This window comes from Callospermophilus lateralis, chromosome 1 (genome assembly GCF_048772815.1).
Source record: "Callospermophilus lateralis isolate mCalLat2 chromosome 1, mCalLat2.hap1, whole genome shotgun sequence".
Taxonomy (NCBI): Eukaryota; Metazoa; Chordata; class Mammalia; order Rodentia; family Sciuridae; genus Callospermophilus; species Callospermophilus lateralis.
In genome coordinates, this window is record NC_135305.1 from 206,022,386 (window position 1) to 206,050,375 (window position 27,990).

The 27,990-nt window shown below is 47.9% G+C and overlaps 1 protein-coding gene across 1 annotated transcript in view; it reads right to left on the reverse strand.

Annotated features, from left to right (window-relative positions):
- Window positions 1–3,937: 3,937 nt before the first annotated feature.
- Cdcp1 (CUB domain containing protein 1) overlaps window positions 3,938–27,990 on the reverse strand; it is a 45,952-nt gene continuing 21,899 nt past the window's right edge. Inside the window, exons 2-9 of the mRNA XM_076856616.2 lie at window positions 26,000–26,209; window positions 20,647–21,009; window positions 19,545–19,913; window positions 13,055–13,276; window positions 11,521–11,913; window positions 9,145–9,510; window positions 6,908–6,995; window positions 3,938–4,364 (exon numbers count right to left, since the gene is read on the reverse strand). Coding sequence (XP_076712731.2) covers window positions 3,938–4,364; window positions 6,908–6,995; window positions 9,145–9,510; window positions 11,521–11,913; window positions 13,055–13,276; window positions 19,545–19,913; window positions 20,647–21,009; window positions 26,000–26,209 — 2,438 coding nt within the window. The remainder of the gene's footprint in view (window positions 4,365–6,907; window positions 6,996–9,144; window positions 9,511–11,520; window positions 11,914–13,054; window positions 13,277–19,544; window positions 19,914–20,646; window positions 21,010–25,999; window positions 26,210–27,990) is intronic.

A 27,990-nucleotide genomic window follows, 5' to 3' on the forward strand; every position in this document is an offset into this window, starting at 1 on the left:
TGGGGAGGGCTGGGTTGTACACTGGAGGTGCCATAGTCCAGCAGATGGGTGGGGTGTAGACCAGATGTTGGGTCCGTGCCATTCAAGGACAGGACACTCCATCTCCCTGCCCCACTGCAGCCAAAAATCCTTTGACACCTCTCCCACTGAGATGTATGTGTGGGGGCCTTTGTTTCTTCCCCTTAAGTCTGGGTGGGCTCTGTGATGGGCACACCATCAAACAGAGTAGAAGTGATGCCAGGCTCAGACCTTGAGAGACCAGCACTTCCCACTTTCTGACTCTGGAAACACTCTTGGAAACCAGCCACCATGTGATGAAGAAGCTCCCAAAGCCCTGTGGAGTGACCCAAGTGTCCCCGAGTCAAAGCTCCCAGCTAATGACCTGCATGAATTTGCCAGGTACGTAAAAGCCATCTCCAAAGAGGATTCTGGTTGTGCCGCCCCAGCTAAGGTCCCACGGAGCACAGATAAGCAGTCCCCATTGAGGCTCAATCAAATTACAGATCTGAGAGCAAAAGATGAGATGGCTCGCTAAATTTTGGGATGGTTGTCTAGGCAGCAACGTCTGATCTCCTTGATGTGTTCAAGCCAGTGTGCTTGGGTCCCCTCTCCAAGTCCATGGGGGCTCCTCTGGCACTTCCTTCTCTTGCCCCTTCCTGTACTTCCATACTGGTGGCTGGTGATGACTTGCAGCTGGGCGAGTGGGGAGGGCAGCCCCGGGCCTCTGCAGGGTCAGCTAGTGGGAGTGGCCCACAGAGGGGCTGCTGACTTAACAAGAACAGAACAGAATGAGCTGTGGCTCTTGAGTTGTTGAGAGCTTCCATTCCTTCTCCCTGCATACAGAGACTTGGAAATGGGCGACAGCCAGATTCTAAGACTATATATATATATATATATATATTTTTTTTTTTTTTTAATGGTGCTGGGGATGGAACCCAGGGATTCACTCATGCCAGGCAAGTGCTCTGCCACTGAGCCACGTCCCCAGCCCAAGACTATCATTTTTATTTCAGCTCAAAAACATCTGCTTCATACACTGCATCCCAAAGCCCAGTTCCCTGTACAATAAGCCCTGGGGTAAGAATGAAGCCAGAAGCTGCTGGCCCCTGCGAAGCCTGTGAAAAGAAACAACTGGGAAACTGGGGGCCTCTACCGAGCCAGAGAGCGAATAGTCAGAGCATTTAAACAACCCAATACTCATTTGTTTTGTACATTTGTTTATTTTAAAAAAGCATAGGAAATGAATAAAATGCGACGTAAAAAGTATCTACATTAAATAAGTTATTTCCAGTTAAGCTTTTGCAGATCCACACAAACCATCCCCTAACCTCTCCTGAGGTCTGGACTTAGGCTTGCCCTCTTGACTCCTCTTGGAGAACTTTCCCTCCCATGCAGTGTCCGCAGCACTGAAGATCAATCCTGTGTGAGCCAGCCTTGCTCACAGATGAAGCAGAAGGGCATACAGGCTGCCTGGGCATCTGCGGATCTAGGGTGGAAGGGCATGATGCTGGCACACAGCAAAAATCAACATGACATTTGACTGGTCTCTCCAGAGTCCTGGAAATATTGTACATAAGTGGGGTCTGGGCCTTAAAGAGCCACATGCTCAGGCTGGGCCCCTTCACTGAGCCTGAGTTCAGGGAAGACTCATCCATCTGCAGGATCAGGGGGCCAGCAACTCAGCCCAGAGTCTTGAGCCTTCCCTTAAAAGCAAATGTAGCCCACTGGGCACGGTGGCACATGCCTGTAATCCCAGTGGCTCGGGAGTCTGAGGAAGGAGGATTGAGAGTTCAAAGCCAGCCTCAGCAACTGAGTGAGGCTCTACGCAACTCAGCAACACTGTCTCTTAAAAAAAATACAAAAAAGGGCTGGGGATGTGGCTCAGTGGTTAAGTGCCCCTGAGTTCAATCCCTGGGATCCAAAAAAAAAAAAAAAAAAAAGCAAATGACCATAAGGGGACCTTGCGATAATAGTATGTATGGCCAACCCCCCAGCATCTGGGGTGGAGTCTGAAAGGAGATGGGCAGAGCCAGCCTTTCAGAAAGGATAGGGTATGATCAGAGAAATAAATTATCTTCCTTCTGGAAAGAGGTCAAGTGGGTGGAGCACACACCATCTAGGTGACTGTCAAACGCCCTTCCACTGGGGCCACCTGACCAGGAAAGGTGGTGCACTTCCAGGGTGAGGAACACCACGAGAGTCACCTTTATTCTTTGCAGGAAGTACTGAACTTTGCACTGCGCTCTTCTCCCAGGTTAGAGCAGAGCCCCGCTGGCAAAGGTTCACGGGAATGGGGCTGGTGATTTGCATACAGGAAGGAGACACACTAGGAGGAAGCACTTTCCTGAAACACAGGCCAGGCTTGTGGTCTAGCTTCTCACTGGGGAAGAGACAAGGGTCCGGGTCTTTCCATTACAGGAACGGCATTTCTGTGGGAGCACCGTTCTACCAACCACCGTGTCCAGCCAATCACTGGGTGGAGTGTGAGCTCAGTGTGGACAGATCTTCTGCTCTGGATTTTCATGCAACATTTTGGAGTTTTAAACATCAGTAACAAATTCTTTACAAAGACGGCAGGCTAAACAAAACACCCGGTGAGCTGGATCATTTTGTAGTTTCTCTGTGGGTGTCAGTGGCAGGAAGGTGAGACAGGCAGATTAATGGCACCCTACCAGCAGGGTCCCAATCCCTACCCGTGGATGTGTGCCTTACATGATAGGAGGGACTTTTCCACTGTGGACTGTAAAGATCTTTTTTTTTTTTCTTTTCCTGTGGTGCTGGGGATTGAACCCAGGGCCTTGTGCATGCGAGGCAAGCACTCTACCAACTCAGCTATATCCCCAGCCCGATGGTAAGGATCTTGAGGTGGGGAGAGCATCCTGGATTCAGGAGTAGAAGAGGGAAGTAGGGCAGTCAGTGACCAGTGATGCTGTGTGAGAAAGACCTGACCAGGCACCAGAGCTAAGGAAATGAATTCTAGAGTCTATGCCAGGAATTTGGCCCAAAGAGAACCATTTGGGAATTCTGATCTCTAGATGGTAAGACATTATATTTGCGTTGCTTTTAAGCCACCAAATAATAATGTGTTGCAGTAGCAACAGAAACTAACCCAGGTGGCTACTCTCTGGTATGCATTTAAACATTTTTGGAGGAGGAAAGCATTCTCTACATTTTTGTTTAAATGTCAGAGTCTTGCTGCAGCTGGGAGAGCCACACATGGCAACTCAAAGAAATTTCTCTCTAGGAGTAAAAGACAAAAGAACACAAGCTAAATTTCTGCAGTGGGATGACTCTACACAGCTGGAGAGAATCAGGGAGTCTCTTACTCAAGCAGGTGGGTGTCCCTGCAGCTCCCACACATACCCTTTTCTGGTGGGACAGACTGCAAATTATCTCACCTCAACAGGGGACAAGCACATGTTTATCTAGTGGTTGGTAGAAGTCAAAGCCCGGCCATAGGAACCAGTTGGCACAAGTCAATATTATATCAGGTGAAAAGAACTGTGTGGTGATACATCTGACCACTTAAATACATAGGAACACCACATAAATAATAATAAGGCACAGTGTCCTTTTCATCCAGGGGACTCTAATGAGAGCCAGGACCTCAGGTGGGCTCCTAGGAATCAGAATTGTCACCATGAAGTGGGCAAGACTCCGTTTATCACTCCAAATCCAGGCTTGTGGCGACCCCTCTATCGGGTGGGGTGACTCACGTCTCTTTATGGACTACCCTACAACACTGTAGGGTGACTGTATCCCTCCTTTTCTACATCTCACCACTGGAATGAGTCCACTGGGAAATCTGACAGTGGTGGTCAGGAAATCCTGCTCTTCTTCCATACGCTTCTCTAGGAGTTCTGGGCAGGAACACTGTAGGGATGCCTCAGTGCCTTGCTTTGTGCATCTCAGCAAAGTCTTTGGAAAGGACCTAAAGTTACTCTGCTGGCTTTACTGGCTCCTGGGTATCCAGCAAGGGAATGTCTGTGTCCCCGTTGCCTACCTCCACCTTGTTGGGATGGGAGAAGGTGTAGGGTTCACTCTCAGACTCAGGAGAGATGCAAGGGGGCAGCTCCTCTGTGGTCAACTTTGCAGTTGGGGTCCTGGAGCATATGGGGGGTGGGGAGGGAGGGCAGTCCCCCATGGGGCCCTGGAAGGGCCGGTAGGTATCCACCTCTGGCTGGAGGAAGGACCCATTGGAATCCTGCAGCAGATGTCCATACACCATGGTGTCATCGATGACTGCGTACACATGGGAGTCATTGTCCTTTCTTCCTTTATGAAACTTCTTCAGCTGCCTCGGCACCTGGGTGTTGACATTGCCATTGTAGATGCCCACAGCAGGGCCTTTGTTTTTCTTTTTCCTATTTGTGGAAAGAGAACAAGATGGAAGTCAGGAAAAAAAAAAAAAAAATCTTAGATGTACCGCATTTCTAAACCCCTGTGGGAGCTTAGAGTCTTCAGAGTTCTGACCAAGTCTCCCTGGAGCCCCTGAAACTCTTAGCATGTGAGAATGGAAGTCAGTGTTCTCCAGTGAACATTTGAAAATGACCTGTTGTCTCAGGCTTTTAAGGTGGAAACTGAGAGATCACAGTCGGTGGAGAGGGTTTAGAGGGGACATCTTTAACACTATTTGTGCTCAAATTGGCTTTCATCTCCCCAGAACTGGGGATGGAGCCCAGGGCCTCGTGCATGCTAAGCACATGCTCTATCACTGAGTCACACCCTCAACCCCTCCAATCATCTTTGACGGATTACCTGGTATCCAATGGTGTGAACACCTGGCAATGTCTCCCTCTCTTTCTTACTAGAAACAAATGGTGTCCCAGCTCTTCTAAACCCCATCTGGCTCTGCACACCTGGGGCCAACCTTCTAGAACTCTTACTACTTTCCTGTAAGAGTTAAGTACATAGGAACACCACATAATAACATTTCATCTTTCTCTCACATGGGTCAAAGCTCTGACCACCTAGATTCCAGGTGGTCATAGAGGAGACTCAGGAGGGAAGGGTGGAGCTAATTTTCTGCTCACGTTGGGGACAGAAGAGCTTAGCATCCGCAGAGGTTCCTGCGACGGTAACCTCCTAGAGAGGATAAGAGCCAAAACGAAGACAGAATTTGGGCCACGTGCCAGAGTTCCACAATAACGCCATTAACATTTGGAGTGTAATGTTCTCTGGTACTTGGACGTGGCTGGACATTAGCACTCTCTGCCTTGGAAAACAAAAGCTTCGCTTTCCGTCTCTGTGAGCCAAATAGCAGGGAAGGCTGACTTGTTAGCTGACCAGCGATTCGAATGGAGGACATTAGCTCCATTAGCATAATGGACCACATAATGCATGGGGCTGGCAGTTCACTAATTGTGGATCAGCAACCTGAGATAAAAATAAATCTAGAACTGTTAGCTTGTTATGTGGAGTTTCTGGCCAAGAGGATGGGCTCCTAGGCTTCCTGCCTGAGGTCTCTAATGGATGTCCCTCCTTCACACTCCCACCGTGCCTTGCTTGACCTCTCTCTCCAAAGCTCTCCTGCATCCCGAGCCTGCCTGTGTATTCACCTGCCTCTTTTGTTCCTCTACCCCCTGGACAGTAGAAGAGACTGCATCTTGCTCCTGCTTTTATCCTCAGCATCATGCGTGGGTCCTAGTGCTTAGGAGACCCTCAGGAAATACCTGCTCAGTGAGTAAATTGGATGGTGCTGTCTCTGCTGGTTCGTGTTGCAGAATCTGTTCACCCTAGCTACACCAACCTGGAGATGCATGGGCCTATATAAACCTGTCAACACACGGCTTCACACCGACAAGGACCTTGGCAAGGCCAGGGCTAGTGATCCTCAGGCCCAAAGTGGAGCAGTTTCGAGATGGAGGCAAGGCTGGACCCCCGCCCCTGCCCAGGTCCCTCCTGGTGAGAAGCTGGGGCTCAGTCTTCACACCAGGCTTTTCTCACTGGGTGGGACATTCTGTGTGCCCTGGACAAGAGAGTCTCCTAAGAGGAAAAGTAACATGACGTTTCATTAAGAGAAGTCCTTCCTACAGCCACATTTCATGGACAAGAGGCCTCTCTAGGACCTGCAAAGAGCCAGGACTTCCTCATCAGTGGGAACATTTCTAGACAATCTCCTTGCAGATGAGGAATTTCAGTTGGTTTGCTCAGAGTCATGGTTAATTTCAAACCATTTTTGTTGTTGTTGGCTTTTTTTTTTTTTTTTTTGGAAGGTCAAAACATGCTACGGAAAGCAGATGTCTCTTCTTCTGCATGGTTTTAATCAGAAATATGAGCAGAATTTGTAAAATCTGCGGCAAAGCATGGACTCTGTCTAAAAAAAGGTCATTTTCCTTTCATGCAACAGAAGCTGTCCTCCTGAGGGGGTGGAAGGTGGGATGGAGGAGGTTGATGGGTCTTCCTCTCACCCCTAGAGATGCTCTTTTGGTGCTTGTCTGGAGTCTAACAAACAAGCTCAAAGCAGACAGTCTGTTTAATAAACTGCAGGAGAATAAGCAGGGGCAACATGTGTGCGTGTTCCTCTAGGGGAGAGAGAACGTGCAGTTCCAGAGGCCTGGTCTGGCCTGGCAGGGCCTACTGAGCACCTTCCTGCCAAGGTCCCCTGTGTGGATCAGTTTAATGAGCAAACAAGAGAATGACTCACAGGGCTCTTGTGCCCAGGCAGCTAGAAGCTGCGGCCAGAAAGTCACAGAGTGTTGCTTTTCTTTTTCCTTTATCCCCTCCTAGGATAGGATCTCCTCCCACCCGCCAAACCATAACTCAGACCTAGCAATATTATTCAACACGGATCTTTGTGGGAGAGGAAGGAAAAACAAGAAAACAAAGCCAATAATTAACACTATATCTAGGCTGCGTGACGGAGGAGACATCAAGTCAGCCAGGCAGCTGGAGGGATTCCACTTACTTCCTTTTCACGAAGCAAATGATGAGTCCGAGGGCCAACAGGAGCAAGGCCCCACCTGCCACCACAGCGATGATGACAGCAGTCAGGTCTGTGGGCAGAGACACGAGGACACAGATGAGACGGGGTGGTCAGCGAAATGATGAACCCGGGTGGACTCCAGGCTTGGCTACCTCCAGGCCCTCCCCTTCTGTACCCACATACTGCTCACATTACAGGGAGTGTACTTCCTTTCTCCTGAGTTTGGGGTAGGCAATAGAAGGTGGCTGGGTCATTTCTGGCCTCGATCCTTAAGAAGACTATCAGCTTGCACCTTGTTTTGTAGTGCTGGGGATGGAACCCAGTGGCTTGCACATATTAGGTAAGTACTCTACCGCCAAGCTATATGCCTTGCCCAGCTGGCACTTTTTCTGTGAGCGGAAGGCAGCTACCATGTTAGAAGTCTGCCTGTGCTGAAACCACCATGCTATGAGGAAGCTCAAGCTAGCCACGTGGAGACTCCATGGGGGGCGGGGGGAAACCAAAGTGAGAACCAAGGTCCCAGACATGTCTCCATCCCGGTCAACCTTCAGCTGTTCAAGGCGTCTAGCCAGGGACCCAGATGCCCTGGAGTGCAGAGAACCATCCTGCTGTGTCCTGCCAAGATTCTTGACCCAGAAATTGTGGACCAACAAAATGGTTAAGGCCTAAGCCATGACATTTTGGGGTGGCTTGGATGTAGCAACAGACAAGTGGGAACAACTGGGGAGACCTACCAGATCGACTCCAGAGGGTATTCCTGGCCTGCCACCAGGTGGGTTCCCCCAGTCACCAGTCTGTCTTGGAGGAGGGAAGAGCAGAGTTGGGAGAGAAAGCAGGGAGTCAAGCGTCAAGGGTGAAGGGTGAGGAGAGGTCTCTCTCATCTGTACTGACCTTTTCTACAGCCGAGTGGAGGAAAGAGAAAGTAAATCCAAGAGCCAAGAAGACAGAAGACGCGCTTCAGAGGAAACAGGAAAAGAAATGAGAGAAAATCAGTGGAGGAGAGGAGGAGAACCCAGGCGATAAACTGAGGACCGGGAGAAGCTGTCACTCTGGCTTTGGTTCCCATTAGTCCTCTTGCTGCTAAGCAGCCGTGTGACCTTCGGGGGGGATATCCAATCCCTCGGGCCTCCAGAAAGGGAAGAGGTTCAGGAAAGCAGCCTCCATGGTCCTTCAGGCTCCAACACTCTGTGGCACTCTGGCCATAAGGGGAACACACGGTCCCACTGCAGATCACCCTGCCACGTAGGCACTTCCTGGAGTCACAGAGGCAAATTCTCCACCCTGCTCTAAGGCCTGCTACTGGGGCCGTTCATGGAGCCCAAAGTTTCACTGGGATGAAATAAAAAAAAAAAAAAAAAAAAAAATAGCGGTATTGCGTATCTATGTCACATTTTTAATCCCTGACACTGGATCCCCATGATACTTTTATGATATAGTAATCACCTACTTTACAGATAAAGAAGATCACAGGAGGCAGAGACGTCCCCCATGTGAGAAAGAGATGAAGAGAACAGAACTGTGGAAGTTCGGCTGAGAAAATCTAGGCAGACCCCACGAATGTGCTAGAAGGGATAGCGCAAAGTTCCCAATTCCAGCCGGGCGCGGTGGGCACGCCTGTTATCCTAGTGGCTCGGGAGGAGGCCGAGACAGGAGGACTGCGAGTTCAAAGCCAGCCTCAGCAATGGCGGGGCGTTAAGCAACTCAGTGAGACCCTCTCTCTCTAAAAAAAAAGTTCCCAATTCCAGCATCAAGAGACTGTGCATGCTTCTGCCATTCTCTTGTGGATCTTTCTACCTCTGTCAAGAGAACAGGTCCAGCTGGAGGATAACAGACCACCTGAAGAAGGCTCAGGTAAGCCTAGTTGTGTCAGATAGCTTGGCTAAACCCTTTATGTATGAAAGTGCCCAGCTAAGATCAACAAAATCCTCTAACCAACTTTCATCTGCATGAATGCGTGAGCCCAATAAGCCCAGCTCAGACCAGAATCACTCAGCCAATGCATGAGCAGTAATAAAGGGCTGTTTTAAGCTGCTAACTTCTTGGGTGGTTTGTTACGCAGCATTATCAATGCAACAACTGACTGATACAAGGACAACCAGGACTCTCTCTCTGTTTTCTGACTTATCTCCCAGGCTTATTCCTAGCTCTTCAGATGCCGTTTTTTTTTTTTTTTTTTTCCCTGTTCACTACCATCTCTGAAAGACTATGGAAGTTCTTACCCAGGGTCTTTGGGGTGAGAGTCACCCAGAAGAGCAGGTCCAGCTGCTTGCCGCTCACAGGGCTGCAGTTGGAGATGTTGACCCAGAAGTTGTGGTAGTGGAAGCTTGGCTTGGGGAGCATGACCTCCTCCAGGTTGAAGATCTCCTCTGGTTGCGACCTCTGCTCCTGGATGATCATGAGCGCCCACCCCGTCTGGCAGACCACGCCGATGCGCTCCTTGAAGAAGGTCAGGCAGGCCACCTGATCACGGGGCACACTGATGTTCCAGGACAAGGAGGAGAGGGCTGGCAGGCCCCGCTCCCAGTTGGGGGTCCTCAGGTAGACCTTGTTCTTTGTGTCTGGGGTCACGGTGAAAATTCCATCCTCTGCAGAAAAGGGAAGGGGATCCAAACAGACACTGTTTCACTTCATCAAGATGGAAAAAAAAAGAGAAAGGAGGGGTACAGGAGGACATGTTAAATCTGCTAGACGGGCACGGCCCAGCAGGACTTTCAGCAGTGACAATATTCTTGACTCTTTTATTAACATGGTGGGGATCAAAGCTAAGCAAATGCTCTACCACTAAGCTACATCCCTAGTCCCTGGAAATATTCTCTATCTGCACTGTTTAATAGCATTTCCATTGCCACATGTGTGGTTGCCATTGAAATGGGACTAATTTGACTGAGTGCTAAAATTTGGATCTGAAATATCTCCCAAAGGCCCATGTGTTACGGGTTTGGTTTCCAGCCTGTGGCACTATTGGGAGGTGGTGCTGAGGGAACTGGTCCCTTCCTCTCTCTTTGCTTTCTGGCTGCCATGAGGTGAGCAGTTTCTTCTGTCATGTGCTCCTATCATGATATACTATGCTGCTTGGTCCCCAAAGCAACAGGGCCAAGCAACCATGGAGCGAAAACTTTGAAACCATGAGACAAAATAAACCTTTCCTCCTTATAAGTCAATTATCTCAGGCATTTTGTCACAGTGACAGAAAGCTAACACAATGGGGATTAATTTAGATTTAGATTTGTTTACTATTAATTTAAATAAGCACATATAGCTGATAGTTACTGTATTAGTCAGTGCAAAAATTAGTTCCAGTCAGATTAGGTGTCTAGGTCTTTGGGAAAACACAAACAAACAGAAAACAGTTCAGTTTGCCAAACCTGTGGTTAACTCACTTTCCTCTCAGAAATAATTCTCAACATAGCTAATGCTTGTCTGCTGCCTTGCTCCATTGGGATTGGTATATACCAATTTCTGATTCAGAGATTGGGAAAAAAAAAAAAAAAAAAAAACCCAAAAACCCTCATGTTCTGGGAAGAATTCTAGAATCATAAATCTGAAACAGCTTCTAACACATTCATAAATCCATTTCTTACCTTCCGGTGAGATAAAAACCCCACTTTTCCACTCTAATGAGAGTATCTTAATTTCAAAGGTTGCCCAGAGGATTTTCTCTGGTAACCTTGGAGATATCAGGAAGTCGGGACCGATCTTAATCTATGGCTAAAAGTTCATCTCCCTCCCACTCATGCCTCTGAGAACAAAGATACAAAGTAAACCTTAAATAAAGGTCTTGGTCAAGACCTTTTGAAATGGCCTCTAATTTCACGGCACTGTTCTCTGAGCAACTTATAATGGCAACTGTGACTTTTAAAATCAACCACCTGGAGGTTACTGCGGTGAGCCATTTAGCCCTCGTTTATTGCCTCGGACACGAAGACCTTGATCTGACCTTCACCAGGCTGCAGAAGGGGACCCTTGTGCTCCAGGGGGTCACCTCCCTCCCCCCATTCCTCCCCGGGCTCTCTCTCCACATTGCATCCTGAATTGTAAAAGCAGAATCATAAAAATGTCTGCAAAAGAATTTTTATGTTCCCATCTTAAAAATTCGGGGCTGGGGAATATTTGGTGATTTCTCATTTATGCTCTGCCTGCTTCCAAAAGAGAATTGAACCTGATTATTTGTTCTGCTGCCTACCAACCATTGCCTTCAGCTGGGAGAAACATTTTTTTTTTTTCTTTTCAAACTTCTGGAATTTTCCATCCTAGGTTGATGGGAAAAATCGGAATCAGGACTCGTCATCTTTGAAATCTCTTGCGTGGGGATCAGCTCCTCAGTCACCCCTTCTCTCCAAATTGGCAACTTTAATTAAGGGACTCACACAACTCAAGATAAACATGGATGCCCTGGGCTGGGGTTGTGGCTCAGTGGTAAAGCACTTGCCTGGCACACATGAGGCCCTGGGTTTGATTCTCAGCACCACATTAAAAATAGATAAATGAATAAAAGTATCAGTGTGTCCATCTACAACTAAAAAAAGTAAATAAATTTAAAAAATAATTAAATTGCCCAAACAAGATGGGAAAGAGAGAGTGAAGGTCCTCCTTACCTTTGAAGTGCGGGGTGAAGGACACGGTCAGGCCCTGCTTGTAGAACTCCTGTTGGAAGCCAGGAGCAAAGGTACGGAGGGTCACGGAGCTGTTCTGCTTCACCTGGATCTGCTCGATAGAACCTCCAGGGCCAGGGCAGAAGGAGCCGTAGTACAGTTCCTGACCCGGTGTGGCCAGGTGTGTGGCCACGAGGTAGCTGAAGCTGGTATTGCAGACCTTCTCATGAGTGTGCTGTTGCAGCTTCTGTTTGGGCACCAGCACCAGACTGAGCCTGTCCTTGGGCACCAGCAGCTTCCAGGAGAAGTCATGCAACTGCACGGGCAGCTGGAGGAGGTCACTGGGCACCTGGAGTTGGTAGGACTTCCTGTGGCAGTACCGGTGGTCTGTGCAGCCTAGGAGAGAGGCTGGTGGTACCTATGTGCAGGGATCGGAAGTCGCCCTCCCTGGCTCCCCGCGCCCGCCCTGCCTTCCCCTGCAGACTTTTTCCTTCTGGTCTGTCCCGTGTCGCATCCCCGTGGTCCCCCGTCCCCACTTTCTGGCTCCCCGTGTCTGCTTTGCTGGATTTCCCCTGCTCTCTCCCATTCCCACTGTCAGGCATCTGCAGGACTTAGGATATAAGTGCTCTCTTCTTGTTTGCATGTGTCTGAGATGCTAAGTGTCGTGCAGGCAGGCTGTTTGGTGTAGTAGTCACATCTATGAGTGCCACCGGGAGATCTTTTTTTTTTTTAGAGGTCTAATTTGTTAATTTGTACTACTTCTAATGGAGTGAGCTGATTTATTTATTTCTTTATTTTTGGTCATACTGGACATTGAACCCAGGGGTGCTTTACCACTGAGCTATATCCCCAGCCTTTTTTATTTTTCTTTTGAGACAGGGTCTCACTAGGTTGCTGAGGCTGGCCTTGAACTTGGGATCTTTCTGCCTCAGCCTCTGGAGTCACTGAGATAACAGGTGTATGCCACCTTGTCCAGCTCCTAATGGAGTGACCTTGGCAGTCTACATGTGGGTTCAGCTCCTGCATTGTAGACCCATGTCAAAGCTCACAGTGGCTCATCAGGGAGGTGACAGTAGGCTCTGCTGCCCTTCATTCATCAAGCATTCTTTAAGCCACCAGCACATGCTCAGCACTACTAGGGATTAAATGGATTTAAAAAAAAATGGAATTAGGCAAAGTTCTTCTCAGTCTGCTGCAGAGGAGACAGGTGGGCAGTGAGTACAGAAGTGAGAGTGTGGGGGCCAGATGGACTGGAGAGAGGAGAGATTTCAACAGAGGGGATCTGGCAGGCCAGCAGAGACATAGTGCAGACACAGTAGGGAATTTCAAGGGAGGCACGTTCCAACTGAGGCTGGTCCTAAAGCCGGTGCGTTGCACATGCTCTGTTTCCTTCTTGCTGCCCTGGCTCACCTGCACTTGGGTGGGCATTTCAGATCGGACAATTCCCAACCTACCTAATGAACCCCCCTAAGAAGGGAGGGCGGGCAGGGGCAGAGCTGCCTGCAGCCAGAGACCCATGTACCAGTGAGGGGCGTACTTATGGTTTTCTCTGCGTTCAACCACAGGCGTGTCAGGTCATCGCAAAGGAAGGAGATCTTGTGCTTGGAGCCCGGTGTCAGGGTGACGTTGTTACTGCAGGTCCGAGACTCCAGACACACGAAGCAGCCAGGGACAAATCTGCGGCTCTGTTTGACGGGGCGTGGCTCGATGGTGATTGACATGGTCCGCTCCTGACTCAAGTCAACTATGTAGGTTTTATCTGAAAACACGAATAGAAACGAGGTGTGATGCACGGACCAGCAGCAGCCACTTAAGATGGTAAGAGTCAGTAGTCAACCTCTCCCGAGGAGGAAAGCAGCACAGGGCATGGGTTTTTATTATTAGCGTAATATTGCAATAACTTTCGAAGAAAATTAAAAAGCAGTGGACTTCACCCAATAAAATCAAATATTAGAAATGTGAAATCAACACAAAGTATAAAAGCAAAACAAATAAATGAATGAAAAGATTAAAATATCCATCAGCAATAGGTGCTATAAGTAACAGGGACAAGGGACACACGGAGGGAGGGGGACATATTGCTGATAGGCAACAATTGAGCAGTTCACAGGAGACATCAGTGTCCAGATATTCAAAATATGAAAAGTTTTTAGTGTCACTTTTCACCAGAGAAAGGAAATTAAAACCAAGGGTCTCTTCCCCGACTCAGATGGGGAAAACATAAACATATGGTGATACCGTGTGCCAGGGAGGTTAGGGAAACAGGTGCTTCACCCACAAGACTGACAGAAGCCTGGGTCAGCCTGTCATAGTCACTTGAGAAGCAGTATATAAATGAAAACCTTGCAGCCCTGGGAAGTCAGCCATGTGATGTGATGATGTGTGCCCACGTTTTATCTCAGGGCTGTGCAGACCAGAAACCAACTAACACTGGATAGTTGAATAAACTACGGGACATTCGTGAATATTATACAGCAGTTAAAAAGACGGAGAGAGATCTAAAAGCCTCCTAGATGTAGTACTGAGCAAATGGCATGTTGTAGCAAATATATACAGTATGATACACATACTTCCCTTTTCATTTTCTCTAACAGTTATATTTTTAACAGTGAAATCATTATTCTGTCTGCATTATCATGACTGTGTAAACACAATACTAACACAGTGTTCATAGAGTCATATCATGTTGCATACTACAATTATTTTTCCTTTTCTGCCCAGGAAATTTTCTTATCTTCTTCTTCTTCTTCTTTTTTTTTTTTTTTTTTTTTTAACAAAACAAATCAAACTCTACTTTCTGGGAGATTTCCTCATCTTTATCTTTCAGCCCCCTTCCATTTTTTATTTCTTGGATTTTTCTCTAAGAGATCCTTTTGAAAGCTCTTTTCAAAACATTACAACCTGGACTAGGCTCAGTGGCCTGCACCTATAATCCCAGCAACTTGGGAGGCTAAGGTGGGAGGATTGTAAATTTGAGGCCAGCCTGGGCAATGTAGTGAGACCCTGCCTTAAAACAAAATTTTTAAAAGGCTGGTTCTGTGGCTCAGTGGCAGACCGCTTGCCTAGCCCAAGGCCCTGAGTTCACATCCCCAGCCCTATTTTATTTAGAGACAGGGTCTCACTGAGATGCTTAGCACCTCACTCCTGCTGAAGCTGACTTTGAACTCGCCATCCTCCTGCCTCAACCTCCCAAGCTGTGGGTATTATGGGTGTGCACAACCACGCCCGGCTGATAGCTTTGTTATGGTTTTTCTCCATCCAATATCTCCGCCTCCTCCAAGTTACTTTTCTTCTGTTCATTTGTTTTGGTCTTGGCCTTTCTGGCTGGCCTTCTCCAGGTGCCTGGAGGTCTGCCTATTGCTCTTACTGATAGAGGACACTGAAAGCTATTTGGAATACCTCTGCTTGTTGATGGAGCTCCTCTGTGGGGTTTTATGGCCCGACTGCTTCCAGTCAAACCACTAACATTATATCTTCAGAAAGTTCAAGGAGGATGCATTACACAGAGGCTAGAAGGCTCCCCCTAAAGAGGATGCTGTGGACAGAGTCTCTTGGGTTCGTGGGATTCCCTCAGAAAAGAGCCCGTCACTCCAAAAAAGGGAGAAAATGTGAGCCTGGCTCAGTGAGGGGAAGGTGGCACGGTAGTTGGTGGGTAACTTCCGGACAACCCAGGTGCTCAGTTTGGTTCCTAAAGCAAAGGCTGGGACCTTTGGGTCAGTGACTGTCTTGTCTCAAGGAGAAACATTATTGTCCTTGACTGGGGAAGAGCTACAGGAGCTGTCAGGGAAGAAGGACCTGGTGTTCTAGTGGCTTCTTCCATTCTTAGCCCCCGTTTGTCCCCCGGTCTGGATCTGACTTGCTACTTCTCGCGCCTTTGTGGGACAAACCGGGTTTCTTTTTTCCCATTGTTGTTTCTGATTCTGCACTTTTGGATCGGATGGATCAGTCACCACCTTACTTTCCATTTCATGAAAAGTTACATAGTTTTCTTTCCATTTCTCTTTCGGATTGTTCTGTGCCTTTATAAATATTAAATATTCTTTAAAATGTTGAAAAATTCTTTAAAAAATGTTCTTAAAAAACCCATTATACTCCTCTAGAGATGGCTCACATTCTCGCTTGAGTATGTATTCCTTGCTTTACCCCAAAAGTGGCTCTCTAAACTTGTCTATGCCTTTGGGGGGATGGAGATATATATATATAAATATAAACTGGGAATTGACCCCAGGTCCTTAAGCATGTTAGACAAGTGCTCTACCACTGAGCTATGCTTTCAGCTCTTGAAAATTTAATTTTGAGACAGGGTCTTGCTGAGTTGCTAAGTCTGACCTCAAACTTGAGATCTTTCTGCCTCAGGCTCCCGAGAGTCTCTGGGATTACAAGAGTGTGCCACTGTACTCAGCTGGCCCAGGGGTTTTGAAGATACCAATTTGCTTGATATTTTCAGAGAAAGTGAATATATCTTCAGAAATATATCTTCAAGGAGGATGCATTACGCAGAGGCTAGCAGGCTCCCCCTAAGGAGGATGCTGAGGACAGGAGGTGCACTATTGACTCATGTAATCGTCATCAGCAGAGCTACTCCAATCTTCTAGGAATTACACAACAGGGGAGACAGGCCACATGGTACAAATGGTAGCAACCCCCGGTGTGATATGAAAATTCTGTACTATCAAGAGAAAAGAAGAGAGTGCATTATGACGCCCTTAACAGGCAGTTTTTTTTTTTTTGGTGAAGATGCACATGAACTCTTTTGAGCCTCTGAGCTTCACATTTTGTGAGGCAAAGCCAGCAGTGGACACATTAGTCACAGCTGGGCACATCCATTATTCCTTTGGTCCTGGGCAGCCTGTACATGACTTACCGTTAAACTGAATGCAGGAGTCCCCTGGGTACACTTGAACCAGCTGATATTTTTCAGCAAGCGGACAGAGGAATGATAGCAGGTTGGGTGGTGGTGATGTGGAGGGGACAATAAGATTCAAGGTTAACATGTGCCTGGCTGCTCACATTCAGAAATATTTTTGCAGCCTGGGCCCACTTGTGGTCAGGTCTGGCCATGGGATGGCAAAGGGTCTCAGCCGGCTGGGTGCCTCCAGTGCAGTCCTCTGGTTTTCTTTTCTTTTTTAAAAGTATTTTCTCCACTAAGTCATCAGCAAGGGAGTTCAATTCTTAAACCATTCCTGTGGTGCCCTTTGGTTTTCTATGGTTGCTCCAATAAACCCTCCTCTTTGGCTTGAGAAGGTCTCCTGGCTCTGTGTCCACTCTTGTTTCTGAAGCTCTTCCCTTTGTCTGACACCCTAAGTGTCCAGCCCTCTGGGGGCCCACCCTCTCCTGTCTGTCTTGCCCTTTCAGATGGACTGTGTGCTTGGATGATGCATCTGGATCTTGTGCCACTTGGGATAGGATACTGCCTCATGAGATTGGTGCAATGTTTATGAATTGATGGAGAGGCTGGAATGTGCCAGAAACTGGTGGCTACAGAAAGAGGAACAAGACTGGGTGGAGATTAGTGGGACTCAGCTGTGCAGATGGATAAATACAACGTGGCCCATGAGGAAGGCAGAGCAGCCACATGGGCTCTTGGGGTACAGTCTTTGGTCTGGGCAGCTGCTCCCTGCTGCTGGGGATAAAGATGGTCCAGTGAGGGCAGCAGGCCCTGGCCTGGGCTCAGGGGGGCACCAGCTGCAGGAGGTTCCCTCTAGCACTTGTGTGAGAAGGGAGGACACAGGCTTGGACCCAAGGGACTCAGTCACCTTGAAGCCCCTCTCCCCTCAGCTTCTGCTTGCTCACCTCCAAGCTAAGAAAGCCAAAATTACACCTGGCATCCCTTCCTGGGGTCATAAGGGGGCATGCACCGCCACACAGATGGGACCTCGGGGCAGCTTGGGAAGGAGCAGACTCTGCCATGAGTCCTCCCTTGGAATTCTCCCAGCCTGAGGTCTTCAGAGCTCCTTCCAGGAGTGACTTGCTACCACTTACAAATCACTTCTATTCTGGGCCACAGGCCAATCTCTGGGGACCATCTTCCCGTCTTTTCCAACCCTGCATCCTCTCCTTGACCTAGAACCCTGCAGGTAGCATTAAGAGAGGGCTTACAACCTGCTGGGCCCTGGGCTGCCTCAGGTTGGCCTTGCAGCATCCATCATCTCCACCGCACAGGTGAGGAGCTGAGTCATGCAGAAGCAAAGCGGCTTGACCTGGTCACCAGGAAAACAGGGAAGATGGGAGACAGATCCACATGGGCTGACTCTCCAGGTCAGTGCCCTTGCCCACTGGGCACCCTGACTACAAAACGAGCTGCCATAATCATTTCCTGCACGAGGAACGGGTCACACAGGTGTGTGGGTGCCCAGGACTGGCTTCCTTGGACTAGTCCTGGAAATGCAGGGCCCACACTGGGGCTCACAGCATCAGAGGGAGCTACCAGAGCTTTCAGGGGTCCAGCCCACCCTTCTTCTCTCCCCAGAGACATTCCTGCTGCCCAGATCCACTCCTCCTCTAGAACAGTACGGACCAAACTTGACTGGACAGGCCGACACTGTGATCCACCTGGCCCCGCAGTTCATCAGTCTCTGTTCATCTCAGAGCGGAATCCACTCCCTCCTGGATGCTGTTTATGGCTTGTTTAACAATATGATTAGTTTTAGAAACCAGCCCAGCAGATGTTGCAGGAAACAGAATTCATTAGAGGTTCTCAGCAGCACTTCACCACGACTGAGATGATAAACAAACCCTTCTGTCTTCTAAAACCCAGACCCACTCCATTTCTAGATCCTTTTGCACTGTGTTCAACACTCTGATGACACGACGGTGGCAGTGGAAACAAATGTCTCAGGGGACACCCTTGAATATGCATATTTGCACACATACATGTGTACATATATGTAAGTGTGTATGGCATGTGTACACGCACACGTACACACATACACACATGCAAAAGAGTGGCAAGAAGACATTCCCAGTTCGAATTGGGCAGTCTTTTGAGAAGATCCCATGCTATCACTTTTTGGATGTTTACATGCTCTACAGAAAGATATAGGAAGCCATTGCATGTCCCCACCTAATGTTTCTGCCTGGCTCTGCCCCTTTCCTAGAGTGAATGATAAAAAAACAAGAATGAGAACCAGCCCTCGGGACAGAGCCCACCCTCAGTGCGTGTCAGAAGTGTCCTCTTGAAGACCACCTGTCATAACTCACTCCTCCCCAGACTTCAGTGCATGATGGGCCCAGGTACAGACACTGACTCCTCCGCTTTGATCTCAAAAGTCACAATAGTGCCAGGACGAGGGTGAGGCTCCTCCGAGTGGGTGCCTCCTTAAAAATTTGCATCCTGGTCCCTTGAGCGCAACCCAATCCTGAGCTTGACTCTCCGCCTCTAGGTTCATGGTGTCTCAGCAATGTCTGTGGAATAGTGTCCCATCTGCCTAGAGCTCAGTATGGTCCAGAGTGCGCGCTCTGTGTCCTTAGCTTGCTCTGCTCCTGATAAACTGTGTGACATTAGGCTGGTTTCATAACCTTTCTTAACCTTCTGGATTTTCATTAATAAAAGATCATTCCCATCTCCCCTACAGGGCCGCAGTAAGGATAAGGATGCTGTGTAAGTGTTTGGCCCAGGGCTTGGCTTGCAGTGGGTGTCCATGGTAGGGGGTGCTCAGCTAAAAAACTGAGAGCTGTCATCATCATGACTGACGGTGCTGGTGACATCACATTCACACTGCAGGGTCAAGACCTGAGGTCTAGAAAGTGGCCTTCCCTGGGTTTCATTAAAAACAACTTAGCACCCTGAATGCAAGATCACGTTTGCTGCTTGCTTATTGAGCTAAAATGAAACTGCATGCTGGGTGTTCACCAGAGAGCCTCTTGTTACCTAGCAACCCACTTCCTGAAACTCTTCTAGGGGCCAGAGTCCAAGTGCTCCAGGAGCCCAGATGAGAAAACAGGCAAGGGACCCCACCCAAGCCGACTCCCCGGGGAATCAGAGAGGGTGCGCAGGAGACGGGGCGAGGAAAGCCAGGCTTACTTACTGCTTTCATTCTGTGGATGTTGGACCAAAACTTGAAACTGCAATCGCAGGATCCCTGGATTCTGGGCGTCTTGGTCACAGCCCTGCAGGGAGAGGTTGAAGTTCCCAGCCATGTTCCCGGGCTGCTTGTCCTCCAACTTGAACACCTCGGGGTTGGTGGTGGAGCCGGGGATGTAGTACTCCACCCGCTCTTCCTTCTTCTCACAGTTGGAGACGTTGAAGGTGAGGAAGGTGACGCTGGCCCGCAGGTGTGCGGGGACCACAAACTGCCACGTCATTAGCTCATCCTCGGGGAAGCCTTCTGGGTAGTTGGCAGACATCAGGGTGGCCGAGCCTTCCCCTTCAAACACAGACTCGATGATGCACAGGCCTGTTGGGGATGGAACCCGACCAGAAAGAAAAGGAGGTGACTACACAATCATAGTTCCCAACTCCTAGGAGTGAGTTTGGACGTATGTTTTCACTCAGCAGGGGAAAAGCCCTACTTTGTGGACTGTGCCCATTTCCTTGGTGTAAATACTCCCACCATGGCTGACTTCAAGCTTCCAACACAAGTGGATACAGAGTCGGGCAACAGACACCATTATATTTGTATGTCTGCCAAAAAGATAGGATAGTCACAAATAACCTGGAGATCAGAGATCATAGTAAAATGTAGTAAGATAATTAGGAAGTGATGAGCTGGGTGTATTTATTACCTCTGCTTCTAAAATGCTTTATTGAATTGTAAGTTTATACAGTGTTGTTGCTGAGACCGACTCTGTTTAACATCAGCTCACAAAATTCCAGAACACTTAAGGAGCAACCCCCAGGAGCCATTGTGAGCGTATAGAAAATGTGAGGGAGACACAGGTATGGCAACCAAGTTTGTGAAAATAAATATCATATGCAGACAGGACAAAGAAAAGAGATGTTCTGTTTATTTAAGAGAGAAAGGAGGCTCTCACAAGTGGCCCAAGTGGCTTATAGGAGCATGGGATCTTCCTTGAGGACATGAGTTGACTGCTACAGAATGGCCGACCATGTGCCATCCCTGCCCTAGAAAAATGGCGGCCACTTCCTGTGTTTCCATCTACCCATTAGGGAGGGAGGGGTGTGCTCACGTTTTATAGACGAGCGGTTGGCAATGCTGAAGCCAGAGACATTTCGGGGGTGGAACCACGGCAGGTGCAAGGCCATCTTCACTCCCTCCTGCATCTTGATCCGGGACACAGTGCCATTGCTGCAGAAGATGCCGATCCTGACCACAGTGGCATCGATGCGGCCAATGATGGAGTGAGTGACCCCATCCGCACAGCTCTCCCCGGGCCCAATCTGCCTCAGGCGTGGGAGAGAGAACTGCAGCTCCAGGCCGATGCGCTTGTGAGCTTTGACGTCCCAGATGAAAGTTCTGTTGAGGGTGGGCAACGTCGATGTCGAGGGCTGAAGCTGAACCTCCCCAAAAGGACAGGGGCCTGACATGCAGTCTGCAAGAATCCACAAGAGCAATTTTGATCATGGATGTTGTAAGGCCACATGCTGCTCCTCTCAGCCCCCTGGAGCGGACCCTCTGGGGCTCTGCCCAGGTGGCCTTTACCAGCAGGTGCACTCCCCAGCTGCTGCCGCTCTTGGTGACCAGTGCTCACAGGTGCACCCTCCTCTGGGGAGAGCCTCAGCTGGGTCTGGTCTAAGCCTCAGTTTTTTTGACCAGAAAAGCCTAAGAGGTTTAGCTGCCCCCTCACTCCCATCCCAAGGCAGGAGTTGCAGTCCTCAGCCAATAACTGCTTGAGGCAGGACCGAAAAAGCCTGACCTCCTGCTTTGAGTGGCATGACCCAGGGTTCCATTCATGCTCCGGCACTCTCCGTGAGAACAGGCTGAGGCCAGATGTTAGCTGAAACCACATCTGTGCTCACTTCCCCCTGGCTTTTCCTGCTTCCCTCACTTTGGGTTTCTTCTGGGAACACTCTTGATAAATGACTTAAACAAAAACCCTTGTCCCAGGCTCTGCTTCCAGGGCATCCGACCCAAGATGCCTCCTAACTACTGTGTTTTCCTGACCAAGTGGAGCCCGGCTGGTGAACCTCTGACCAGACCTTACTGGAGGCCAGAAGAAGGCTGCGTGCAATGAAGTCCATGCTTTGGGATGTCCAACTTCCCCTATTCTGAGTTCTGGTTTCACAATTTCTAGGGCGCAGTGCCAAGATCCACCTTCTACACCTGCGTTCCCCATCAATATTCTCACCCACATGCTGAGGTGTGCACCCCAAGTCTACAACTCCTGGGTGTCTGGAGCCTGCAGCAAAGTGATCTTCCTGTTGTGTGGCTTTATGGGAGTGTTTTGTGTAGCTGAATTCTTAAGTGCTCACAACTAATGACACCCTTTAATGTATTTTGTTTCCTAAGCCTTTTAAAACAAAGTGAAACACATTACTATCAAGGAAGAAATAAGTGGAGACAGGTGATAGAAAGCAGGCACTTCAGTGCACAGGGGTTCTGAAGGGTGTGATGGCTTTTGTAATAATAATCTGCAAATATTTAAATATTTATTTATTTTTTTTTTGTCAGGGGGTAGGGGGATTGAACCCAAGGGGTGCTTGATCATTGAGCTACATCCCCAGCCCTTTTTATTTATTTATTTATTTATTTAGAAATAGGGTCTCTCTAAATTGCTAAGGGCCTTGCTAAATTGTCCAGGCTGGTCTTGAACTTGCAATCCCCCTGACTCGGCCTCCCCAGTTGCTGGGATTACAGGTGTGCACCACCATGCACAGCTATTCCTGCTTTTGTGGGTTGTTTGAAAGGACTGTTGACTTCAAATAGAATGACGGGTGAAATTTGGAGCTGTCTAGCACTTCTGAAGTCATCCATGCCAAACCTCTCAGTTTTGCAAAACAGCCCTGGAGTCGAGATGTCTTGATTCTAACCACTTGCAGTACACATCAATGCCAGGACAAAGGCCCAGTCTGTGTATGATCAACCACGAGTTTGCCAATGCACTCTGCAGCCATCTCAATAAAACAGGGTTAGATAAAGAGATGACTAATGTGGCTGAAATTAGACTTTCTGTGTTGGTAAAGATAGTACCTATTTGGGGAGCTCATGGAAACTTGGTTGTTTATATTAAGCCACCTCTTAGCTTTCCAAGCATATGCCCACTGTGCCCAGGGTAGCATTAATTGGGCTCTGCTGGGTTCTGTACTCTTATGGGATCGTTTATTCCTATTAAAGCTCTCAGCCCTGGTTCCACCCCAGACCCTCCTGGAGAATATTTTAAAAATATGCATGCTTGGACCACCCGAGGGATTCTGACTTAACTCCATATTAAGGACCCAGGGTTGAAAGGCCCTCCCACCTCCCAGCCTCAGCTCTGCCACCTGCCATGGTACTGAAAGAGCTAGGCTATGATCACAATTTTTCATTCATTACTTTGGGGTTATTAAGGATGGACCCAGAGATAAGAATAGTCCAGGCCGGTCACAATGTGGCATGCCTATAAAACCAGGAGCTCAGGAGGCTGAGATAGGAGGATCGCCAGATCAAAGCCAGCCTCAGCAAAAATGAGGCGCTAAGCAACTCAGTGAGACCCTGTCTCTAAATAAAATATAAAATAAGGTTGGGGATGTGGCTCAGTGGTTGAGTGTCCCTGAGTTCAATCCCTGGTACCTTGGAATAGTCCAAATGACCCGCATGGCTCCACACCTTCTGGTGTGGCTCCCACCTTCTGTCCACTGCAAAAAAATTTTAAATAACTTAAAAGGGGCTAGGGATGTGGCTCAAGCGGTAGCGCGCTCGCCTGGCATGCGTGCGGCCTGGGTTCGATTCTCAGCACCACATACTAACAAAGACGTTGTGTCTACCGAAAACTAAAAAATAAATTAAATAATAATAATAATAAAAATAAATAACTTGAAAGAATATAGGAATATCCAGAGGAAGGAGAAGTGTCATTTCTGAAGTGATTGACAACTTGTTTTTTTCCTGTAGATGTCTACATCCATTAACTTGCTTGGGACTATTGAAGATGGGACGAGAACTGAGATGTCATTTCCCTTGAAACTTTCTGTTGCTTACCCAGAAAAGGAAGTGAGGAGCGGGCAGACCACTGGATTTGATTCCAGTGTCTAGATTGGTTTTTGTAAAAATTGATTTTTCCCTATCACTTTTAAAAGTTAAGAGCATGCATTTTTACTACCTAGCAAATAGCGTGGGCATCCTGGGGCTGAGAGGCAGAATATATTCAACTGTTTGTGACATGTCATTTGTTAGCTTTTTCAAAAAGGAAGTCACTTTATTGATTGAACTGATTCTAAAAGTAGAGCAGAGGATGGGGATGAAACTCGGTGGCAGAGGGCTTGCTTGGCAAGTGTGAGCCCCTGGGTTCTATCCCCAGCCACATAGAATAGAATGGAATGGAATAGAATAGAAATGAATGCTTGTTAAAACAGAAAGAAAGAAAACAAAGGACAGTACAGAAGGATAGAAAGAAGAAAGCCAAGATCATCTGTTCCTTTCCCCCATCCCCAGTAGATATAGTATGGGATTAACATTTTGTTCTTTATCTCTCCCGACTTTGGGCTCTGTATGATTACGCGTATGCGTGTGGGTGTGCATGTTATGTGTGTGCTCATTCACATAATGCAACAAACTGTTCTCCTGCTATAGGCTGTATTGTTCTTCTTCTTTTTTTTTTTTTTGGTACTAGGGATTGAACCCGGGGTGCTCAACCACTGAGCCACATGCTCAGCCCAGCCCCCCGACTTTTTTATTTTTTAATGTATGTTAATTAGAGACAGGGTCTTGCTGAGTTGCTTAGGGCCTCATTCAATTGCTGAGGCTGGCTCTGAACTCATGATCCTCCTGCCTCAGCCTCCTGCATTGTTCTTAATGGAACCAAACTACCCTTGGCGTCTTTCCATGACGGATACACAAACTTAACATTCTTTTAATGGAGACACACCATTCCACTGGATTCTTAAAGTATATTGGTATTCTACTCAGCTCTGTAAAAGCTTCAATGAGACTTTAATTGCCATCAATTTAAACTGATAAATTAATCTGGGGGAGAATTGATGCTTTAAAAACACGAAGTGTTTTTTGTCAGGGAATGTGATAGCTCTCTTCTTTCATCGAAGTCTTTTCTTTTGTCTTTCCGCAAAATTTTCCATTTTGCTTCAGACATATTGTGTGTCCTTATGAAGATTATCCATAAATATTTAATTAGAAATTCTGGATAATGGAGAATACCAGCTTGCAGGATGGGAATCCCTACCCTGTTCTTTGTTTTATTGGTAACACTTCTATGTCTGATGAATATGGCGTGCGCCAACTGCGCCCAGCAAATATAGTTTTTTAAAATATAGCTCTTTTAATACTTTCATTTCTCCTTTGACTTATGAGTTTCTTCCACCTTAAACAAGGCATTGATTAGATCACAAAGAGTGCCCTCACCGTCATTAACATCCACTCACTCTTATTTGGCATGCCGACTGGAAAAGCCAGAAATTATGAAAACACCCCCACCCCCGACTGTTTCCCATATCAACCTGCTATCTGAAGCTCAAATTATAAATAATAAAAACATCAAATGCATATGCTTTGTTGAATTCTTGTGTGTTATACATTTTCAATCCATTATTTTATTTCATTCTCCTATCAACCTTAGTGGTTTGGTATGATGACTCTCTTATTTCATAGATAAGAAAACTAAGGCACAAAACAGTCGAGTAACTCATGTGATGCCTCAGGATAGGTCACAGACTCAGCCCTGGAGCTTGAAGCTAAATCCAGCTCGACCACTCTCTAAAGCTGATTAATTCCATGATGCTTGTGGACACATGGCCCCTCTTACCTCCTCAACCTTCTGATTCCTTTTGCTTCCAACTCTGTCATGGGTTGAATGTGTCTCCTCCAAAACCCGCGGACTGATGGAGCCCTCTTGGATGGGCTTGGGACCCCTCTAAAGAGCTTAAGGTTGAAGGGAGAGCTCTCTTTCTCTCCTGCCTTGCCACTTTCTATACCTTGACCTCGGGCTTCCCAAATTCCAGAACCATGAGAAAATGAATCTCTGTTCTTTATAAATCACCTGGTCTCAGGGATTCTGTTATAGTAGCACAAATGGACTAAGGTGAACTCCTTTGACTTTTGCTGACCTCAAGATCTGCAGCTCGTGGGCCTCTCTGGGACTCCATGAAGAGACCATGTGGCTGAGTGGTTAAGGACAGACTCTGGATCCAGAGTTCTGGGCTCCTCCCCTGACCTGCGACTTACTAGCTGTGCCATCTTGGACAAGTCCTTCTCTGGGAACGTCTCCTAGAGATCTTCTGGAGACCAAATAAATTAACCTGTGTAAGGCACTTAGAACTGGCCACACAAGAGCTGGACAGGGAGAGTGCAGAGCCCACCTGTCCAGCTTCGTGGGGGAAAGAGAGGCAGGGAGGGGCGGAGCCACAGCCCACGGGTCCCGAGGGCCAACTTACCGATATTCTTCTGGATCTCCATGACAAAGTGGTTCTGTGGGTCCTGGCAGCTAAAGGTAAAGACCGTTTTCTCTCCAGCTTTGATGAACAACACAGTCATATGCCTTTTAGAAACGATGATGAAGCAGGGCTTCGCTGGCGGAGCTGATGTCCCCCGCTTTATGAGAATGGTAATGTTGCTTCCTTGGGGCAGAGCAATCTCAGAAGCCTCTGGAGGGAGGAAGAAAGATGCAGTGAGCGGATGCTTAGGTCTGCACACCTGCCCACCTGTCAGCTGGCTCAGGGAGGATGCCCTCTCTCACACCTCGTGCCTTCCCTCCTGGTCTGATGGTGCAAAACGACAGCGCTGACATTGCTGGCACCAAAGAACCAGTGCACTGCTGGCCGGGCACGAACATCTGTCTGTCTCTTCTTTGGATTATTGATTTTGCTACAAGTTAAAAACCACGTCCAGATATCTTGAGCAGTTTGTTTTCAGACACCCGACTTATAGTATTAAATAACGACCAGTCACTTTCACTTGCCTTTTTATTGGGGGGGGGGAAGGAACTGGGGATTGAACTCAGGGGCACTCGATCACTGAGCCACATCCCCAGTCCTATTTTGCATTTTATTTAGAGACAGGGTCTCACTGAGTTGCTTAGCACCTCACTTTTGCTGAGGCTGGCTTTGAACTTGCAATCCTCCTGCCTCAACCTCCCAAACTCCTGGGATTACAGGTGTTCACCACCATGCCCGGCTCCACTTATTTCTTGATATGACTGTAGAAGAAACCATCTGTCATGGTTTTGGATCTGGGACGCTTCCCAACAGCTCACATGTGGAAGGCTTGGTCAGAGGGGAGCCTTCAAAAGTGCTCTGATCTCATGCATAAATTAATTCATTGGTAGCTTAAGGGGCTATTGGGAGGTGGGCTTAGTTGGAGGAGGAAGTAGGTCACTGGAGGTGTGCCCTTGAAGGCTACATTTGTCCCCAACCCCTTTCTCTCTACATGTGCTTCTGTTAGGATGTAAGGCTTCTCTGCATGCCCAGAAAATATGAAGCCAAGTGATTATTGACTGAAGCCTCTAAAACCCTGAGCCAAAGTAAATCTTTCCTCCTTCAAGTCCATTTTCTCTGGCATTTTGTCACAGTGACAGAAAGCTGACTAATACCCCAGTGAAGAGGCACGTTTATCTGCAAAGAGCCACTGTCTCCTGCTATAGCACTTGGCACGTCCAGAACGTACATATGTATAGGAGTAGAGTGGGGGTAGGAAGATGTTTGCAGAAATTAGAAGTAAACATACCGTATCAATGAGCTTGGAAAGTTAAAAAAGGCTACTACATCAGATTGGGATTCAGCAAAAACACTTGAGCAAATAATACTAAGCCAGTGAGGTGGGGACTGATTACTAAGCAGAGGAGTGCCCGTGTCATCATGGGGCCGTGCTCATGAACAAACCCAGTCTCTATCCTATTTGATTGCTTGATTAATGTTTAAATGCTCTAGATCAAAGGGGAAGAGCCCTTCTTAGCAGCCCCCGCCCTGGTCTTGATTGTAGGGTTCTGATGTAGGCAGGCTGGTCTGGGAGCCGAGGGGGGTGGGATAGATGGCTGTAGGTGGGTCCTGTGGAAGGAACCCGGGGCCCACACAGACTGATGGAACCACAGCACCAGCACGGGGCTTCTGTCTCACCCTGTTCTGGCATAAAGACACGGTCAATCGGTACCAGTTATGGAGCCTGTACACATAAGGTGCTCAAAAAGAAGTCAGTGAGTAGACTGCAATCTACCAAGAGCTTTTCATTTCTCAGCTATGCTTTCCCCGTTTCTTTTAAAATCAACTTTTTTGAGGCATAATTTACTTATGTTTAAAAGGATTCCCTGATTGTAACAATCGTGACCAAGGTCACAATGAGGGGACTGTTCTGGGTCTTGACTATGGTGGACACTACCTGCTGTATATAAATGCCCAAATCCATCACAATGCACATGGAGAGTGGTGGTGTT